Source organism: Gopherus evgoodei, chromosome 1 (genome assembly GCF_007399415.2).
Source record: "Gopherus evgoodei ecotype Sinaloan lineage chromosome 1, rGopEvg1_v1.p, whole genome shotgun sequence".
In the NCBI taxonomy this organism is placed as follows: domain Eukaryota; kingdom Metazoa; phylum Chordata; order Testudines; family Testudinidae; genus Gopherus; species Gopherus evgoodei.
Window position 1 is genome coordinate 110,413,232 of NC_044322.1, and position 22,549 is coordinate 110,435,780.

At 40.6% G+C, this 22,549-nt stretch overlaps 1 protein-coding gene across 5 annotated transcripts in view; it reads right to left on the bottom strand.

Moving 5' to 3' along the window:
- GRTP1 (growth hormone regulated TBC protein 1) overlaps positions 1-22,549 on the bottom strand; it is an 88,350-nt gene that overhangs the window by 58,520 nt on the left and 7,281 nt on the right. For 3 of the 5 annotated variants that reach the window (XM_030568987.1, XM_030568977.1, XM_030568956.1), the window contains exons 3-5: positions 21,623-21,781; positions 15,462-15,586; positions 9,897-9,993 (exon numbers count right to left, since the gene is read on the bottom strand). In XM_030568987.1, coding sequence (XP_030424847.1) covers positions 9,897-9,993; positions 15,462-15,586; positions 21,623-21,781 — 381 coding nt within the window. The remainder of the gene's footprint in view (positions 1-9,896; positions 9,994-15,461; positions 15,587-21,622; positions 21,782-22,549) is intronic. The other 2 variants (XM_030568967.1, XM_030568997.1) reach the window with 2 other exon arrangements.

Below are 22,549 nucleotides of genomic sequence, written 5' to 3' on the forward strand. Positions count from 1 at the left end.
CTTTAATTGTCTATACACCAATACTATGAGCCTGAGTAACAAATGAGGAACTGGAACTGCTCATTTGTGAGCATAAATTTGGCCTAGTTGGTACTACTAAAACATGACAAGATGTTTCACACCACTGAAATGTTAAAAGTCAATGGCTATAACCTATTTAGGAAGGTGTCAAGTATCAGAGGGGTAGCCATGTTAGTCTGGATCTGTAAAAGCAGCAACGAATCCTGTGACACCTTATAGACTAACAGACGTATTGGAGCACGAGCTTTTGTGGGTATATACCCAATTCGTCGGATGCATGGGTATTCACCCACGAAAGCTCATGCTCCAATACATCTGTTAGTCTATAAGGTGCCACAGGACTCCTTGCTGCTATTTAGGAAGGATTGAGTAGGCAAAAAGGAAAAGGGAATGGCACTGGATGTCAAAAATGGCATTATCTGTTTCCGAGTCACTGAGAACTCAGAAGAAAATGATCTTGAATGATTATGGATCAATGTCCTCACAGATAAAGCACAAGATGGGGCATTAATTGGTATCTGCTACTGACCACCAAATGACACTAAGAAACAGGATGACTGCCTCCTTATATACTTATGTATGTGGGGAAAAACTGGGCAATCATGGGACACTTCAATTTGAGTGACATATGCTGGAGGTCTCGTGCTGTCAGCATAAAAACCTCCTTGGAATTTCTAAATATTATAGATGACCATTTCGTAACTCAAAAAAATGTAGCCACCAACAAGAGGGAATTCTGTGTTATACCTCATCCTAACAGATAAAGAAGAATTGATCACAGAACTAAAAATTAATGGTAGCTAAGGTACAAGTGATCATGACTTGAACACACTTATAACATGCAAACAGAATGAAAGTCCAGACCAGTAATATATAAACGTGATGTTTAATAAGGCCAATTTCACAAAGCTAAAAACAATAAATAGCCAAATCAGGTTAAAGGAAGAATTTAATTCAAAGAGTGTGAATGATAATTGGGAATAATTTAAGAATACCTTATTGTATCCTCCTCCCTCCCTCCCCCCCCCCCCCCGCAAAATTGAGAAAGAAAGCCAGGCTGATTAAAAAAAAATGACCTGGTTTAGAGGGGAAGTGAAGGCAGCTATAAAATATATAGATAAAACAAATGGAAAAAAGAGGAACTTGATAGTAATGAATATAAACAGAAAGTTAGAAAATTGATATGGAAAGCAAAGGGAAACCTGAAAAAAATCTATGGCCAGCAGAGTTAAGGATGTCATAAACAGATTGTTAAGGGTTAATGTCTCTTGTACTTGTAAAGGGTTACAAGCAGGGAATGGGACACCTGACCAGAAGACCAATCAGAAGACAAGATACTTTTAAATTTGGGCAGAGGGAAGCTTTTGTGTGTGTTCTTTGTCTGTTGTCTGTTCTTCTCTCGGAGGGTCTGGCTCTCTAAGTTTCTTTTCTAATAGTAAGTAAAAACAGGCGGTTTTGTAAATATTACAGGGTCCTATAGCTTACAGACACCAGAAAGAGACTTTCCCCCCAGTACCAATACAAATCAAAATATTCCCAGCAACTACACATATAAAAGTTAACCAGCCAGATCCACAATTGCAAATAGAGTAAAACAATCAAGAAACCTAAACCGCCTGTTTTTACTTACTATTAGAAAAGAAACTTAGAGAGCCTGTAGTAATGTCTGCTCTCTCTCAGACCTCCGAGAGAAGAACACACAACGGACAAAGAACACACACAAAAGCTTCCCTCCGCCCAAATTTAAAAGTATCTTATCTTCTGATTGGTCTTCTGGTCAGATGTTCCGTTCCCTGCTTGTAACCCTTTACAGGTACAACAGACATTAACCCTTAACAATCTGTTTATGACAAAGGACAATAAGGAATTTTTAAAATAAATTAGGAATAAAAAGAATCTTGACAACAGTACTGGTCCATTGCAAGATGGAAATGGTAGAATTATCGATACCAATGCAGAAAAGGCAGAAGTGTTCAAAACATGTTTCTGTTTGAGGATCCAGATCACTTGGCAACCTGGGAGCAAGTAAACAATATGCTTTTTAATACGGCTAAATGTAAATGTATATATCTTACAGGACGGGGGACTCTATCCTGGGAAGCAGTGATGCTGAAAAAGATTTGGGGGTTGAGATACATAATCAGCTGAATGTGAGTTCCCACCGTGACGCTGTGGCCAAAGGAACTATCAAGATCCTGGGATGCACAAGCAGCAGAATCTTGAATGGAGAGTTTTTACCTCTATATTTAGCACTGGTGTGACAGCTGCTGGAATACTGTGCCGAGTTCTGGTGTTCACAATTCAAAAAGGAAGTTGGAGAAGTCTCAGAGAAGAACCATGAGAATGATTAAAGGATTTGATTTTGAAAGCTTGTCTCTCTCACCAACACAAGTTGGTCCAATAAAAGATATTACCTCACCGACCTTGTCTCTCTAAAGGATTAGAAAATATGTCCTATAGTGATAGACTCAAAGAGCTCAATATATTTAGCTTAAGAAAGAGGAAGTTAAGGGATGGCTTGATTACAGTTTATAAGTAGCTATATGGAGAACAAATATTTATTAATAGGCTCTGCAATCTGACAGAGAAAGGTATAACATGATCCAATGGCTGGAAGTTGAAGCTAGACAATTTCAGACTGGAAATAAAATGAGAGTAATTAACCATTGGAACAATTCAGCAAGGGTCATGGTGGATTCTTCATCACTGACCACTTTTTAAATCAATATTGGAAAGATATGCTCTAAGAATTGTTTTGGGGAAGTTCCATGGCCTGTGGTATAGAGGAAGTCAGACTAGATAATCACAATGCTCCCTTCTGGCCCTGGAATCTATGAATCTATAAATGATATTAATATAAAACGCTTAACAAGGAGACAGACATGCTTAACCTTTAGGGGGAATAAGCCATTTAGATCTTGCCTGCAGTATAAACACAAACCACATCGAGGAACCTGACAACACAATAGTCCTCAACTTACTACCGTTGTGCCAGTTTGTAGTGTGGACTGGATCTTAAGTATATTTCATAGCCAGGCTAAACCCAAGGATTTTTACATTCTAGCCTCCTCATGTCCATAGAAAACTGGGTTTAAGACATAAGAACAGCCATACTGGGTCAGACCAATGGTCCATCTAGTGCAGTATCCTGTCTTCCAACAGTGGCAAATGCCAGGTGCATCAAAAGGAATGATTAAAACAGGTAATCATCAAGTGATCCATCCCATCGCCCAGATTCTGGGAAACACAGAATAGGGACACTTTAGAGCATGGTTTTGCATCCCCTGTCAATCCTGGCTAATAGCCATTGAGGGACCTCTACCCTCCATGAACTTATCTAGTTCTTTTTTTAACTCTGTTATAGTCTTGGCCTTCACAACATTCCCTGGCAAAAAGTTTCCACAGGTTGACTGTGTGTTGCATGAGGAAATATTTCCTTTTGTTTGTTTTAAACCTGCTATTAATTTCATTTGGTGACTCCTAGTTCTTGGGTTATGAAAAGCAGTAAACAACACTTCTTTATCATAATTTTAATAGACCTCTATCATATCCCCCCTTAGCCATCTCTTTTCCAAGATGAAAAGTCCCATTCTTATTAATCTCTCCTCATATAGAAGCTGTTCCATACCCCGACTCATTTTTGTTGACCTTTTCTGTATCTGTTCCAATTCCAATACACCTTTTTTGAGATGAGGCAACCAAATCTGCATGCAATATTCAAGAACTGGGTGTACCGTGAATTCATACAGAGCCAATGGGATATGTTCTGTCTTATTATCTATTCCCGTCTAAAAAAGTGTGGCACTCTCTAACACCCTGCTCAAGACAGACTAACAAAATATATTCTCTTACTATTGAAGTATTGTTTGATTTTTCAGAGTTATGCACAGGAAACAAAAGTAGTCCAAGAATAAAAACAACAAAGGAGTTATATTAAAGCAGAGAATGTAAGTCAATGATCTCCCACTGCCCAAATCTTCTAAATTTGAACTGCCAGAAAATTCAGAAGTAAGTAGTAGTTCAGGCTCATCAGGATTTCTAAATATATACTTAAGACCTCATGCCACCTTCAGCTTAACAGGACAACATATTTAACTCTTAGATAACACAACTGCCCTGTAATGTTCAAAGAAACTTGCTTTCATTTCAGCTGCTAAAGGCTAGTAATCAAATATGTATGCCTCCTTGCACCTGGTTTATAGACCATAATCTGGTCTATAAACCATGTATGCCTGTCTCCTTGTGATAGGCCTTACATTAGGTTTCAGAGACAACTACACAGGGTTAGTGTCTCACTCCAGAATAAACAGCAGTTCTCAAAACAGGAAAGTGAGGCAACTTTGCCAGCAGGCAATCTTGTAGCTCAGTGAAGCTGACCCAGCAGGTTCAACCAGCAGCACAGAACAATTCAAGACGTGCAGACTCTCTGTTTTTGTGGGGATATAGGCACAAAGTAAAAGCTGTTGACTTTTGCCTTCTTTTCCAGACCATTTTACCAGTGGTGAAAAGCCTACTTGTCATTAGTGACTTTTGTAAACATAGCATCATAGCCTCACAAGGATCCTCCTATACCACAGACATCCATCTCTGGTTTTCAAACCTTGTCTGAGAAGGACCACATTCCTTCAATACATTATACTCTCCTGCATGCCACCCAGCTGCTTGTGAATTCAGTCTAGAACTTGTGCTATTCAGGTCTAGCAAGTCTTTTTCCTACCCAGCTGAATGAAATGTTCCATGAAGATTCCACTTCCCTTTTGAGGAAGATATTTTAAACATACAACTACTTACTCACCTAGCTCTATGCTTAGGGATTTCACAGTGCTCTGTCCAAGTATTAAAAGAAATTTGCTAAAAGAACGAAATAAATGTGCAACTAATTTTAGTTCAATAAGGTGCTGAATAAACATTAGGATTATTATTTTACACCATCTACAAGAATGCTAAGTGCTTCAGAAGTGACAGGTCCCTGCTCTGAAGCGTTTAGAACACTGATGATGGACTTGAGAGGTGAGGATTTTATGACACTAGGAAGGCAAGGAAGTTGCAGATTATAGATATGCAATTATCCAGTTACTCAGTTTAGTGTTTAACATATGCATAACTAAACTGAGTAACTGCATAATTGCATACCTATAATCGGCAACTTCCTTCCCTTCCTAGTGTCATAACATTGTATCCAGCACCTCTGCTGTAGATAGGCGTTCCACTCAATCTAAATTGATGTTGTCTCATGCCACATTTTCTGCCATAGCAAGTAACACAGGTTAGCCTCACCTCTCTCTCTCTCCCTCTCTCATCTTCCAATTGGGTGATCATTCCATAGTTTGAAATATATCTTCACAGGGCATAGCAGATGAAATCCCATTTTTCGTTGCTCATGAGGCAAAATTTCCATTCTCCTAGGCCTATATTTCATAACCACCCCTGCTTTCAGAAAAAGGACCATAAGAAAATCAAAACAATCACAGCCAAACTGCTGTTTTCAGGGAGTATCTGAAATCCCAGTACAATTTTAATGCGATCTCCACCACCACATTTATTCATGAGCACAGAGAAAGAAAACTAGCCAAATAATGTGTCACTTTGTATTTAACATCAGCTACCAAGGTTAGCAAAGTTAACCACTACCTGATGCTTTCTAAAGTGAAGATTCCAATATTTCTCAACAGCAAGAGTAGGCATAAAAGAGTATGCAAAATACTAAATTTGAACTAAGAGAGTACTTATGCTCGGTCTGAGTTTGAGTCAGTCTTATGCTTGTCAATCCACAGTGATTCCTTGGAATATTTAGTCCACTCTCCGTCATCAACTGCTCTAGGCATATGCTTGCATACAATATTGCAAAGTGAATTTGTAGATAAAGAACTCCTCATACCGGGATACTTCAGTCTGCCAGAAACAATTCTGGTGTTTCTCTCACTGCTTTTAAAGGAGTTTTACTCCTAACCCCTCAACTTCTAGAATTTATTCAATGGGCTTGTCTTCTGTAGAAACTTCAATCGTTTATGCTTCATTTGTTTTTTGCTTATGATTAAGGCTATGATTTTGTCATGGTTATTTTTAGTAAAAGTCTCGGACAGGTCACAGGCAATAAACAAAAATTCACGGGAACCTGCGACCTGTTCATGACTTTACTAAAAATAGGGGTGGGGAGGGTAGGGCTAGGTAGGGGGGAGGAATGGAGTCAAAAGGCAGAGGGGACTGAGAGGCCAAGCCACTCGCCATGGCGGGAGACTCAGCCCTCACTCTGGAGCTGGCCACAACTATGTGACTGGCGGTGCACGGCCCCAGCTGCAGCCACAGCCACAGCCGGGGGAGGCACACACGGTCCTGGGAAACTGCGAGGAGAGTGCATGGCTCCGGCTGCAGCCCCAACTTCAGCCCCTGACAACTGAAGCTGAAGACATCATCAAGGTCCAGAAAAGTCAAGGAATCCGTGACTAAATCATAGCCTTACTTATGATCCATAAATGACTCAATGACATAGGGTATCAGGAGGACACTAGTAGAGGGGAAGGCATTTCCAGGATTACAGGGAAGGGCATGATCTGAAAGCATTTCTGGTGTGATGCAGGGGGAACAGAGGTAGATTAGATGGAGTGGAGGTAATACAGAAGAGGGAGGAACAAAGAGTGAATTCTCGGCTGGCAAACTAAAGGAGATTTGCCAGATGTTAGAGTTGTCAGAATTAACAGCCCATCATCTGTGCCAGCAAGATGCATCCATACTGGTATTCGATCAATTTGATCTGCAATGAGTCAGACTCAGTTATTGCTTACCCCTACAAAATCCTGGAGTAAATGCCATGTTAATTTGGTTACCTGACAAGTCAGCTGAAGCACTTCTGCTTGAAATATGCCTCACTTTAACATCCAATTGAGGGGGAGCAATCACTTATCAGGGTAAATTTCTCCAGCACATACACGACCTAAGACACTCATTACACTTCTGTGCAATTACTACAATTATTTTACCTGTTATGTTTTAAACTTTTATAAAGAGAACAATTCAATTTCTGGTAGTCAGGGTAAATGCCAGCACTGATAACATCAAAGAACTGTCTTGGAAATCAGCAGCAAAGCTGTGCAAATACTGATTAAAAAAAATCTTAAAAGAAAGTCTTGCATTACCCAATAACAATGATATTTTAAAAAGATAAAGTCTGTATCTAGAACCTAGATAACGTATAAATGTGTCTATATTTATTTTAAATTCTCTATTTAATGTGATTTGTCCCATTGCCTCTCACACTATGAGTCTGTACTAATCAATGCCGCTACTAGAATAGGAAAAGGGCCATAGAAACAAACAGGAAAATGAAACAAGAGTGCCTTTTCTCATTAACATATTTGAAAAGTTTAGGAGCAAGGTGCTGAAGAGCTACAGGCTTCATGGAGTCCTGTCAAAACAAATTCCATAAAAGGACTGATGAATAGAGTCCTGAATCTCCCAGACCTATGAATCCACTCCTCTATCTCAGAGGAGAATAAAAAATACTAAATGACTAAAAACAAAATCATGGAATAAGTGCTAAACTTCACTGTACAATGACACTGCCTTTCATCAGGTGCCTGATCCAATGCCTACTGAAGTCAGTGAGAAGATCCTCATTGGATCACATCCTAGATAACTTCATTCTTCTACATGTTCCAACAGGGAGCTTCTATATGCAGTATAAGCTATATAAAATAACAGTAGCCAATTTCACTGTATTCTAGTGACTGTTCTATAATTACAAATAATTAACAAACCTAATCATAAGTTTTATAGCAGGAGTGGGCAAACTTTTTGGCCCAAGGGCCACATCTGGGTATGAAAATTGTATGGTGGGCCATGAATGCTCATGAAATTGGGGTTGCAGTGAAGGAGGGGGTGAGGGCTCTGGCTGGGGGTGTAGGGCTCTGGGGTGGGGCTGGGGAGGAGGGGTTGAGGTGCGGGAGGCTGCTCCAGGCTAGGATCAAGGGGTTCAGAGGGCGGGGCTGGGGGGGAATCAGGGCTGGGGCGCAGGAGGGACTCGGGAGTGCAGGCTCCGGGCAGCGCTTACCTCAAGCAGCTCCCAGAAGCAGCAGCATGTCTCCCCTCTGGGTCCTAAGTGGAGGTGTGGCCAGGCAGCTCTACGCGCTGCCCCGTCCGCAGGTGCCACCCCTGCAGCTCCCATTGGCTGGGAACTGCAGCCAATAGGAGCTGCAGGAGTGGCGTTTGGGGCAGGAGCAATGCACGAGCCCCCTGGCTGCCCTAAATGTAGGAGTCAGAGTGGGGACATGCCATTGCTTCCAGGAGCCATGCACAGTGGCCGCCAAACCCGCTTCCCAGCTGAAGCGCATGAGCAGGACAAGCCCCAGACCCAACTCCCCAGAGGGGGCTCAAGGGCCAGATTAAAATCGGCTGGTGGGCCGGGTGTACCCTGTGGGCCATAGCGTGCCCACCCGTTTTATAACCTCAAATTTCTTACGTTGATTTAGCCAGGCTTCTATATGCTTTCTACATTTGTTTCAGAAGTAGTTTCTATCCACACAGTCTTAAAATAGGCCTTTTATGAACTGAACAATTCTGATAATCTCTACATGCAAGTAAAAATTGATTTAGTTTGTTACATGACTTATTTAACCTCGAGAATTATTGTTTGCTGTTACTCAGTGCCATCAGAAACAATTACACCAGTTCTCTTTCCTTCCTCCTCCTCAAAATCTTTCCTTTGAACAAAAGAAAAATGTAATTTTATTTCTTTACATCTTAAATGAGAATAGCTCTAGACATCCAAAGCTCTGGCAAAAAGTCAAGCACAATCCTGGATGTTACTGTCATACAATAATTTGATATTTTAATAATATGTTCAGCCTCCAGCCCTTCAGGATAGCAGTTCAAGAAAGCTCTTCAACAGCAAAAGTAGTCCAGATAAGGCAATGTCAAAACCTACCCTTGGTAAGCCACTGTATGAAATTTTAGGCACCATATACACCTGAATAAAATTGTGCACTGTACTTATGTGAATTCATGGGGCATCCATTCCTCCTTCATGGGTTTTAGCGTTAAATTCCTAGTTGGAGTGCTCATGTAATGTATCAAAAAAAATCTGATGGAGGAAATGTCCACTTGGTCACATTTGAATAATTTAAACTCATGGTTTCTAAACACAGGGATCATGACCTCACAGAAGGTTACAAACCACCTTCCCTTTCTTTACAGCCTGATGGAAAGAGGATCCTGACATTTTTTTTTTTTTTTTTTGGTACAATGAGGTCACAGTGTAGAAAAGGCTTGGAACCACTAACTTAACAGTTCCTCGGCCCTAACACAAACTTCACGCAGACCTTATCAACTAGCTGTAAAGAAAGGCCAAGCTGCCTCCTTTCAGTAGTATAATAATCTGCTACTTTATGTAATGGCCAGCACAAGATACTCACACTGCAATGAGACTCATACCCTTCCTTCACTTGAGACCAATTGCTTCAATCTTTCCATCATATTGTTTCCCACAGGCCAAGGAAAACTGCTAAAGTACCAGGCACTCCCATAAGCCCTGGCCTCTTGCCTAGCATTGAGCCACTGGAAATATAAAACCATGGTAGTGGTGGGTGAAAAGCAAGATGTGTTACAAATTAGAACAATTCTACACCAGCTGATCAGATTTCAGTTTCTTACTACTTTGTTGTCTAAAGACCAGCGTTTTAGTTTCAATTTGTTTTGACTTGCATCCTGTATACCCACACTGAAATCAGGGCAGAATTAGATCCCTACAAACTAAGCAGACCATTGAAGTTAAACAGCAAGGCTTATCTTGCCACACAGGGATTCTATAAATAAAAATGAATACAAAGGGAAAATAAAACCCAAGCTCTAATGTACAGATAAAATAAGAGCCACTAGCATACCAGGCAATATTCGTCCAATGAGAGCATCTAACAACCAAAAGGATTCCTCTTCATTCTTTGTAATAAGAATCAGGTATCCAGCTATGAAATTCATGCCCTGAAATAAAAAGAAAGCTTTTATAATTTCTCCACTTACCTCAAAAGCTTCCTGTTTAACTTCATAATACCAATCATGAATTTCAAAGTACTGATTGAGTGAAATAAAAGGAAAAGCATTGTGCCTGCATCTTCCTTGAAAGATACCAGAGACAGGATTATTACAATTCACAAAATGGACAGGATAGAGGAAATCTGTTAACACAGTCTACCAATTGATTAATGCTGCTACTCCTGGGCAATGAAAGCCCATGGAAGCCAGGGGAGAAAAAAAATTAAAGCATTAAGAAATTAAAAAGTAATGTACAGACTTTTTATTTTAAAAAATCTCAAAGCCCTTTCCAAACAACAAAATAGATTATTACTTTGACCAACACTGAAACGTAGCTATCTCTGGAGTGAAACTCACAAAATAGGTGAGTAATAGTGTGCAGTAACACTACCTAACAATTATAGGTGGAGCATAGCCCATCTAGTTGAAACTACAAATGCAGTTTAGGAAAGCAAATAGGAAGCAGCAAAGTTGTAATTCCAACAGGTTTTACAGTGCAGTTTATGCAGCTATTTAAACTATTTTTGTCCAGAACTAACAAACAGTATTTATTGTTTCTATTTGTACCTACATTATACTAGATGCCTTTCAAATCACCAAGGAAGCCATAGTTCCTGCCTTACAACCTACAACAGGCAGACACACAAAGTGTGGGAGTTAGAGCTATATATGTAAAGCATTAATTGGCCACATCCTGACAGTACAATGTGTTGGGCTTTTCATGGCAAGGTATCAGTGGAGAGAAGATGTATAAAATATATACGCCCTGATTCAGGAAACCAACCCTATTCAGGAATAGCATGTGTTTAAAATTAAGCATATGCTTAAGTAATTTCCTTAGAGACTCTCTCTAAGTAATCCATAATATTACTTTAGTAAACCAGTTAGTTTCAGCAACATTAGGATGATTTACATTTATAGCATTTTATGCAATTTTGGCTTTTAGAATGAGAGGATTTTTTTAAAAGTAAATTTATGGTGATATACAGAAGATGGCATCTAAAACAGTACATAGTGCACCAGCATGAGAGCACACAATTCCCAACAAATTTTTTAAAAAGCCAATGTAAAATTGTCTTTAAATATTTACAGGCTATGGAGGCTCGTGTCAGTTACACTTGTTTATTGCTAATCTTAGAAATCCTCTCCAGTTTCATTCTTTTCTTTTGTATTCTCCGAGACCTCTTCTGCCCAAGCTCTCCATTCCAGGGTTGTCTATGGGGACAGGCAGTAACATTGTCTCACTGTACCCAATAAGCAATGCCAGCTACAGCTCAAGCAAGAAGAGCACTGCCAGAACTGAAACACTCAAAGGATTTTGGAAACTAAAAGTTCTTGTCTTGACCAACATCCAATTTCTTGGATTCAAGTGGCTTTGCTCACTTGTCTTTTGATATACAATGCCAAAACAGTCTCTGCACATTTGAATTTTAAAATATTCACTCTGTTCTAGACATTTATTTTCAAATCCTTAAACCTCTATATTAGTAGTTGAACTTTTACAAATTGCTGAAGTTGCCTGGGTCTGTGATGCATCTGGGGTGCTTGGCCTTCTGCCTGTGAAGACAGCTATTCAGTTCCCATGCTGCCAGATAGTTTGACAATTGCATCCATGGTGATAAGAGACTATTTAGCACTTAACATAGCAGGCACAAAAGCCTGGTCTTTAGAAAATATTCACAAAGCAAAGAATTTCACTAACTGCACACACATTGTCGAGAACTCCATAGGACTACGGTACAGAATGGCAACTCAAAACTTGACTAACTCCCTGGTTGGGAACTTTTTAGTGGTGACTCTCCAGAGAAATGTTTTGATAATGCTAGTGTGGTGTGGAGGATCTACAGTTAGGCCATGTCTACATCTAAAATTTTGCAGCGCTGGTTGTTACAGCTGTATTAGTACAGCTGTATAGGGCCAGCGCTGCAGAGTGGCCACACTTACAGCAACCAGCGCTGCAAGTGGTGTTAGATGTGGCCACACTGCAGCGCTGTTGGGCGGCTTCAAGGGGGGTTCGGGGAACGCGAGAGCAAACCGGGAAAGGAGACCAGCTTCGCTGCGGTTTGCTCTCGCGTTCCCCGAACCACCCTGCAAACCGCAGGGAAGGAGACCTGCTTGCTCGGGGGTTTGGGGAACGAGAGAGCAAACCGGGAAAGGAGACCAGCTTCGCCGCGGTTTGCTCTCCCGTTCCCCGAACCACCCTGGAAACCTCAGGGAAGGAGACCTGCTTGCTCGGGGTTCGGGGAACGAGAGAGCAAACCGGGAAAGGAGACCAGCTTCGCTGCGGTTTGCTCTCGCGTTCCCGGAACCACCCAGCAAACCTCAAGGAAGGAGACCTGCTTGCTCGGGGTTCGGGGAACGAGAGAGCAAACCGGGAAAGGAGACCAGCTTCGCCGCGGTTTGCTCTCGCGTTCCCCGAACCACCCTGCAAACCTCAGGGAAGGAGACCTGCTTGCTCGGGGTTCGGGGAACGAGAGAGCAAACCGGGAAAGGAGACCAGCTTCGCCGCGGTTTGCTCTCGCGTTCCCGGAACCACCCAGCAAACCTCAGGGAAGGAGACCTGCTTGCTCGGGGTTCGGGAAACGAGAGAGCAAACCGGGAAAGGAGACCAGCTTCGCCGCGGTTTGCTCTCGCGTTCCCCGAACCACCCTGGAAACCTCAGGGAAGGAGACCTGCTTGCTCGGGGTTCGGGGAACGAGAGAGCAAACCGGGAAAGGAGACCAGCTTCGCTGCGGTTTGCTCTCGCGTTCCCGGAACCACCCAGCAAACCTCAGGGAAGGAGACCTGCTTGCTCGGGGTTCGGGGAACGAGAGAGCAAACCGGGAAAGGAGACCAGCTTCGCCGCGGTTTGCTCTCGCATTCCCGGAACCACCCTGGAAACCTCAGGGAAGGAGACCTGCTTGCTCGGGGAACGAGAGAGCAAACCGGGAAAGGAGACCAGCTTCGCTGCGGTTTGCTCTCGCGTTCCCCGAACCACCCTGGAAACCTCAGGGAAGGAGACCTGCTTGCTCGGAGTTCGGGGAACGCGAGAGCAAGCCGGGGAAGGAGACCAGCTTGATTACCAGAGGCTTCCTCAGGTATGCTGGGATACCTGCTTATTCCACGGAGGTCAAGAAAAGCGCTGGTAAGTGTCTATATTTGATTACCAGCGCTGGATCACCAGCGCTGGATCCTCTACACCCGAGATAAAACGGGAGTACGGCCAGCGCTGCAAACAGGGAGTTGCAGTGCTGGTGGTGCCCTGCAGATGTGTACACCTCCTAAGTTGCAGCGCTGTAACTCCCTCACCAGCGCTGCAACTTTCTGATGTAGACAAGCCCTTAGTATATAGTGCAGGCCAGAAAGAAATACACAAAGAATTGGGGGTGGGTGGAAGGGTTCACCTTAATTGTCTACTGTTTCAGAGGACTCCTGGTCCCATTATATGGTATACATCACCATTTATCTTGATGAAGTTTGCTGCTTCACTAGGACAATAGCCAGTTTTCTAAGACAAACACTGATTTATCACAAGTATAGGAGGGGAGGCTCCAGCTCTTGGTTTATGTAGATATAACCTCGATGGATAACCCATCTTTTGAGGGAACAAGAGGGGGAAAAGTCCCTTGGCCTCTTTTAAATGAGACTTAAATGGGTGTTTCTGTGCAGACTTAACAAGGTTTTAATGTAAAGTAATATGCATCTCTTCATATATCTATCTTGCTTTATTTAGAGGCCTAATTCCGCAAATACATGGATCAGAGACTGACCTTTTCCATTTTTCTGACAAATCTTAAAACAATATTGTTTTAAAAGCTTTGTTCTCTTTGGATGAAATGTTATATGTGGAAAAAAAAACCACAAGGAACTTTTACTGCCACATTTCAAAATTACCATTATTAACCTCAGTACTGCAAAATGTCAGGGCCAAAATAGTAAGTCAGATTTCAGCGACTTTGATAATGATTTTTAAACCTAGATCAATCTCCTTCTACTAAATTAAATCAGCTGCAATTCAATAAATGTAATATATATTCTTTAATAAAAGCTTGTTATTTTTATTTTATTATATCAATTTTCTTGACTGGTACAAGACACATGTAATTGCATATAACTGCAGTGCAACAGGGAAGGAGAAAAGGGAGACTTCAAAGCTGAATTGAACAGAAGAGAGAGTTTTTGATTGTGCCAGTTACTGTTCCTTTATGACATGCAAAGATAGCCACAATGTTATTTCTATTTTAAAAAGGTTTTTCTGCTTGTATGTTAACCTTAGAAACATCAAATATTTTCCTTCCTTGTATCTTCCACAGGATCCTGTAAAGAACTAGGGAACTGGAGCAGGAGCATTCTCAGTCCTCTAAGAGTTATGAGGTTGAATTTTACACAAATTTTCCTCCTACATGTTTGTCAGGACTTTGAGTTAAACAGTGTGGCAAACTGCCGGCACTATTATGATGGGTCTCGCGTTTTCTCTTCTTTTGGGGCGGGAGGGGGCACGGCTCAGGGCACCGTTTCTTGCCCGTGAATTGGAATATTAATTGCCCCACTAGTGTCCTTGAGGAAGGGAATGGAGAGGAAGGGACCTGGGTCCGCCCTCTACTCCAGGTCCCAGCCCAGAGGCCCTGAGGATAGTGGTGAACCACTTGAACTGGCGGTTCCTTCCCCTGGCTACTTCCCTCTCCTGCCCTTCAGCTTGTGGAGGGGCTTCCTGCCCTCCCTCTGCACAAGCCAGGTGCCCCTTACCTAGGGTCTTGGACTTCTTAGCCCACCGCAGCACTCCTCCAAACTTTCCTCTGCTTCTCTTCAAATTGTTCTCTGCTCCAATATCAATCCTTTCTGCTCCAACTCCCACACTGTCTGATTGAAGCAGGGGTTTTTATCACGTGACAGACTACAGGTGCTCTAGTTAATCTATAGCAAACTTTCTTCCCCTCACAGGGAATAAGGCTCCCTTCTAACACTCTTCTGCTGCCCTCTGGCCATGCTGTATCACACAGATGTTACAACCAAATCCACAAAAACTAGATTTAGACCATTTGTTAATGTCATATGACCACTGGTTCTCCTCTACCCAAAAAAGTTCTCCAGAAAGACATTGGAAACCAAGACCATGCCTCTCTAGAACACCAAGCAGCAAAACAGGACACCATTTTTTTAGTTTACTGTTCACCTTTAGTGAATGAAACCAATTAATTCACTTGAAAAGGACAGAAATTGGGTAAGCATACATTGCTATTTGACCTTGCTTAAAATTATTACATTTAAAATGGCTCATATATGAGATCGGAAAGATACTGTTAGCAACTGTTTATATGACTATGTTTAGCTTTCCCCACAACCTTGCCTATTTCCCAAAAATGTACTTTAAAATTAGCAACAATGATAATGTGAATGTCTTGGAGTATCTTTTTAAATGTCTATAAGAAGTTACATACCTGGCAGTATCCCACTGTTTTATTATGGTGCCCATATGCTACTAATACATTGTAGAGTGTCTGCTGTAAACATGGATTAGCAGTTTTGCGGAACTGTACATTATCTGGAAATGTTCTATTCATGTCTAGAAAAAAAAATGAAAGGACCAAATTTAAGCCATGTTGCCATGCTCCCTAATAATTCTTAGCCTTGTAAGATGTACAACTGAAATCTGAGAAAAGGAGTCTGGTAGATGAAGTTAGCAAGAAATGACCTCAAATTCCTATTTTAGTTCACTGGCCTACATTCAAAAGAGATCCATTCCGAGAAAGAATTATCTCTCTAGGCTAGGGGTGACTTACAGTCTCAAGCAGGATTCAAGGCAGAGACTGATTTATGGCAAATCCCAGGAATTTTGTAACCCTCTTCAGCATTTCACGTAACCCTCTTCAGCAATTTAAACTAACACACCATGTACCGAATTTATCTAGCGCAATGCTAAGGTATTAGCTGCAGCACTGCGAAGTGATATTTTCACAATAGATTGGTTCATTGAAAACTAAACCAGAGTTGTCCTTTGCTGAACTTATCTATGTGGATTAGCCCTAAACAGTTCATTTTTAAAAGATTCTGTTCTCATGACTGATCATGTGTGTTTCACTGTAACCTAAGAACAAAAATAAAAATAAAAAAAAATGCAATTACATATTGTCACATCCTGGGGGCGGGGGGGGGGGGGGAGAAATCTGCTTCTTTACTCATGCAAGGTGACACGGAAGGAGATTTTTCAAAGAAAGCAGAGATGCCTACCTATGTACTTCAAGTTTAGTCTTACATCTGATCTGTGGTTAAACAAATTTCAAAGCAGTAATTCCTGAAAGAGGCACTGTCAGGTCAAATTTGGTCCAAAATTTAATTCTATGAAAATATGCTCATACTTTAAAGGAAATAAATATATCTCCGCTTTTTTTTAAATTTTGATTCTAATAGAAAAACCTAAACCTGTTTGCTACAATGTTTGCTATACACAAAAAACAATGAAAGTGTCTAGAAGTGGATTAAATACATAAGTGAAGTGGTCTATTGTTTAAACAGAGAGAAAAGAAGGACAACAACAAGCAGCACGAATAGTGAAAAATAAATTTAACTTTTCAGGGATATTTAAGCAAATAAGGCAGTTTGTATAAATTAAATGAATATATAATTACACATGCAAACTCATGAGTGTATGTGCACATGCATCTATGTGTAACTGCACATATTAGACACACACACACACACGTAAGTGTCATCAACTTGTTGCAGGATCTTTATTACTCTCTGGAGCACAGTGCACATTCATCCATACAGATTTTTAAACTGATACTGTCCCTTTAATCAAGTTAATAACCACCTACTCAGCTTTAAGGACCCATGACCTAAATTGCAAAAAAAAAGTCTCACACCTTCTGAAAAATCAGGCCACTTTAAGAGATCTCAAGTTGAACACCTAAAAATCACTACTCACTTTTGGAAAATAGAGACCACTATGCAAAAACTGGTCAATATTCTGGCAGCTGGATTTAATTTAAAATGACAACAAAAGCAACTTCACTTTTATGGTGTTCAATACCCAAGGCCACACTAAATTACTTAAATATAACCAAAATGTTTGAATATAAGCAAGTCTAACTACAGCATCCCACACAGATATGCCTGACCTCTGTACATCCTAGGAGATATTTTATCTTACTGCTTTTCCTTCTTAAAGGAAACAGTTTGTTATGACTGGCTTCCATGACAAAAACTTAAACTGGGAGAATCTAAGAAGAAAACCGGTAAAAATCATGGTTTGTGCCAGGGAATTCACAGCCAAGATAAATTCATTGCCCTAATCACCACTTCTTCCTTTTAAAGTCAATAAATCAGTTATGGAGTCGTGGGACAAGGAAATACTGTAATTCACTTCCCATGTAAATTTAAAAATCAAGGAGAACAATAACCCCAACAAGTTTGTGTGACAGTCTGATAGTTATAGGCTACAGAAAACTTTTTTTGTTTCTGTTGGTAGAAATAGCAGTGTGGTATCTGCATAATCAAAATACTTAAAAAAAACACACACACCTCTTTATTACAGTAAAGTTACAGTAAAATGTTCACACACACTACACTGCACATTACTGATTACTTTTTCAGGATCAGGTTAATATCCAAAGAACCAGGCTAAAGACTCTGGCTTGCTGAATGAGGAGCCCTTTTCCTCTGGGTATGCTAAAAAGGGTGACCAAATTTCTAAATACTTATCCTCTTGTTAACACATCTCCTGTGAACGTACTTGATGTGAAAGCTTTTCCATCACAAAAACAATTCATATTTTACTAAACCACACACATTTTTCCAATAAAATGCAATATAAAATCTTATTACTAACAATACAAAAAAGGAATTTGTTGTTCTGTTTAAAACGTTGATTTTACTGGAGCATTAAGTAAGCAGGTCAGGAGATCTCTAGGATGCTGGCTTTTTGTCATATAATCAAAATAAGTTTATTAAAGTACACTTTGGAAGTTGAGGGAGAGATTAGAGCTGACATTTCAGATATGGTGTTTCCCCTTCAGTTACACAGATTAAAAAAACTATATCAGAAGCTGATTCAAACAAATGTATTAATTGTACAACTTGAGGAAGGCCCCAGGGTTAAAGTGTCAACTCCAATTGTATTTTCCATTGCCACAGCACATTTTACAACAGAGCTGGGGGAAATTTGCCTAATTTTATGAAGGATTTTAACATTCCATTACAATTAGTAACAACTACAGCATCCTGAGGGCTAAGGCCTTTAGAGTATTATACAGTGGTTTAAAAAAGAACCAGGGTACACTAGCTAAAGTGTCAGTGGGAGTGCAGATTTTACCCACCTTTTCTAGAAAGGTCAAAACCAATAATCAAGAAACACTGCAAGTTTTCTAGAAGATGTAGGAAAACTTCATATCCAAGACAGAATTTTAAAAAAAAATCAGTTTTCCATTAACCTTAATTTGTTTTTTTACATACAGATGGGAAGGTAACATTTAAAAAAAAAAAACAAAAAAAAAACAACCACACAACACACCCTACAGTTTGAAATAAATTTGACCAGGCAATGAAGACAGTTAAGCCCCAATCATGCAATGAGCTCTGCATAGTCACACCCTGTGGCCAAGTGTAGCCCCACTGACCTTAACAGAGCTGCACAACGGGCTGAGGTTGAAGAGGGTAAGAGCAGGAGAGGCAGGTTGGGAAGAGGCTAGCCACCCTCTGCAATCTGTTCCTAGTAAATGTTCTAAGTCATATTTTTTAAAAATTAAAATAATGGTGCATTAGTAATACAAACTGGCACAACAAAGGTGTTATCAAATGCAGGAAACAAATCAGCGAAGTAATTCCTTTCTCAATTTCTTTGTTGCAATCTTGATGAGGAAAACCTTTTGCACACTTCTCTCTCCTTTGTCATCATTACAGCATTTTTGACACCTCATTCAGAAATAAATATTGAGGCCCAGGACCATGAGATGATGACATTTTTAAAAAACCTGGAATAAGAACTGTAGAAGCAATTTTTGCAGCAATTAGATACAAATATTCAGACCTAAAGCTGAATGCCTTTCTACAGGATTCTGAGACATTTGGGGGATTTTAACAACCAGACATGCATTCTTTCTTCATCTAATAGTTCCACACTTTTCCAGCTCATCGTAATACATGGATCCTTCCCACTTCACACACAATGCCTATCATCATACTGGACCATCTGTCTAGTTTAATGACAAAAAAGTTACAGGATTAACGTGATGGATGCTACATTGTTCTGTTCATTCATGATGCTTTTGGTTGCTCTTCTTCCCCATCCTTGCATTTGGAAGCGGCTCCCATGTCCAGCCCCTAGGTGGAGGCATGGTCAGGTGGCTCTCCGCAGTGTACACTGCCCATGCCCATGGGTGCTGCCCCTGCAGCTCCCATTGGCCACAGCTCCCAGCCAATGAGAGCTGTGGAGGCAGCGCTCAGGGCAGTGCACAGAGCTTCCCTGATCACACCTGTGCCTAAAGCCCAGAGGGACATGCCAGTCACATCCAGGAGCTGCACGGTGCCAGGGAGCCTGCCTTAGCTCCACTGCCCTGCTGATGGGCTTTTAACGGCCCAGTTACAGGTGCTGACTGGGATCGCCAGGGTCTCTTTTTGACCGGGCATTCTGCTGGAAAACTGGATGCCTGGCAACCTTATTTGTAGGTTGTTTACTAGAACTGTAGAATCTTTGTGAGCAGAAAGTTCTTTTAACATATCTACAATATTTAGTATGCTGCATGTGCATTATTTCTGCATTTACAGAAATAATAAAATATACTGTTGTATATCTTCCTCCACTGCAGTACTGCCAACCAGAAGCATTCAAAAATCACAAGTCAGGCCCTCAAAATCATGAGTTTTTAAACATAATAAGTTTGGAGTTCTTTCTACTTGTCTTTGAACCTTTAGGTCCTAAATTTTGTTGCCATTGTCAAGTTGTGGCAATGATTAAAATGAGATTCTCAGATTAATTTTCCTTGCTTTGATGGTGCTAATAGTATTATCTTAGGTAAAACTATTATCTTAGTGCTAAAACAGCAGCACTTTGTGGAGCATGATTGCCAAAATATTTTGAATCACACAAATGACAGACTTGTGAAGCGAATATTAACAAGATTACATATTTTCTTTACTTTACCTTTTAAATCTATTGCAGCATTAGAAATATTGCAGGAATGCACTGAATGGCTGAATATTAAAATTAAACAGACAAATTACACTGAAATGGCATGCAGATGAAGTCAAATATCTGAATAGTGGACAGGAATACAAAGTTTCATGAAATTTAAAAATTGTGTATATCTTTATTTTTTTTTCCTATCTTCTCCTACCCTCTCATATATGCTCATGTTATTCTTTCACTTCTAACAATTTTTTCCCATGGCCTCCCAGCTATTGTCTTCTATTTCTTATACATCTACACAGAGATAAAAGACCATGGCACGGCTGTCACTGGGCTGGGTCAATTGACTTGGGCTTGGGCTGTGGCGCTAAATATTGCTGTACAGACGGTTGGCCTCAGGCTGGAGCCCAAGCTCTGGGACACTCCACCCTCACCATCTCTCTTCCTCTTCTCAGAGCTCAATCCTGTTTTTTCAGTTCCTTATTCGCTTATTCACTATTCATTTTAATTCCCATCATCTCCAATTCTCCCTGTTTGTCTTTTCCTCCCTCTTTATTTCTTCTTATAACTCACTAGCGTCCCCTTTCCTCCTCATCCCAACACAGTGCTTTGTTTCACAGACTGACTTAGCCAAACAGTCACTGCTGTCCTGGTGAGATCCCTGGTTTTACTGCCCAGCATTGCAGAGGGATTGCTCTCATTGCCTTTACTCTCTAGAGGCCACTGGTGAGGCTGACCTTGGACAATCATATTAGTTGCTCCCTCTACACACCCCTAAACTGCAGCTCACAGTTCAGCAAGGGAATACTGAAGCTTGATGATTTCTGGTCTGGACATTCTTCCTGCAGGAGTCTGGAAATGCAGTTCCAAAATGCCTTACTCAGGTATGTAAGGCAAAACTCCCACAAGCTGATGCTAGTATTTTGTTTTAAAATTGAAAGCTAGAAAAAATGTTATTTGGCCAAAGACAAAATTGTTACAAAGTCAAGTCAATTACCCATTGCTAAGATAAAGTTTGGTACAACCCTAATTTAAAGTACCTGATTCTTTCAATAGTCACAAAAAAGAAAAAGAATGCCTGCTGGACCTGTCATCCTAATGAAACAACTTTAGAGCTGTGCTGACACTGAGGACAGCAGTGAACAATGAAACAATCACAGAACTGTGCCAATTTGTGTGTTAGCTTCTTTAGAAAAATGTCATTATTACAGTTGGCTCAGTCTGAATATCAAGTAACTGCAATCGACTTACCACCACCACCCGCCCATTCATTTTAAGTTTGGAAGGAGCATTGTTGACTCTCAAGAGAGTGGTGTTATTACAGAGTTTGTGGCTATTCTAGTTTTCACATTAATCATTATTAAACCACTACTAAACATTTACAGAAAAACAGCTTTACTGCCACACAAAATTTAATCTGTAACTCTTACTTAACAACAGAGTTATTGACTATATGTATAAACATTAGAACATAACCTGTCTTGATTGCTTCCACCAGCGTGTCACTCTTCTCACCCTCAAGTAGTTTATTATAGTATCCAGGGTTTTGTTCCATGTTGGCCTGGGCTCCACTTACAATCATCCAGATCAGAGCACGATGCTCATTGGGAATGCCTTTCCTGATATATCTCTTCACTGCAATGCAACAAACAAAAAGTTATTTTTCTTCTGGAATAGAACAGGAAGTTGAGAGGTTCTAGGAGATCTCTTGACAGGCATTCATTGATTACAATGCTTCCTCTCTCCTCCACGTAAGAGGCCAAAAGTGAAGACAAACATTTATATTTACTTATCGAGTATGCAGCAAATTTCAGTGGCCAGAATATGCTGTACTATACTCAGAGTCAAAATACAGCCACAAACACACACAAAACCCCAATCTCCCCTCCCACAAAACACACAATTAAGCAGGTGGTTTCCAGTGACTTCAGATTCACCATAGAGCTGTCCTTTTCCACAGGCTTAATGTATATGTACTACAGGGAGAGTGAATTACGATCAGCTGAACACTATCCCATACATTAAAAGTTTTAATTCCCCCCTCCTCCATTTTCATTGTGATGTCCTCTTGGATGGAGATTTGAAAATAAATGGTTTTCCCATTGATTTTTTTCTTTTTTCATTTGTTAAATATTGATTTTTCTTCTTTCCTTGTACTTCTAACAGAAGTTGACATTGTGGTTTTTTGTTTGATTGATTATGCATCAGCATCACTGAAGAGGTTAGCATGACTCTGGGATTAGGGTTTAACAGTTCACGAGTGCTGATGCAAAGCCCAGTAATAGAAACACTAGACCATGCACAAGTGCATTTTTACTCACTCAGGGCTAGTAGTGACTGTCTGAATGACCCTGTTGGAGAGCCAGGAGGAATGAGAGAGAAACAATGGATTTTTTCACATGA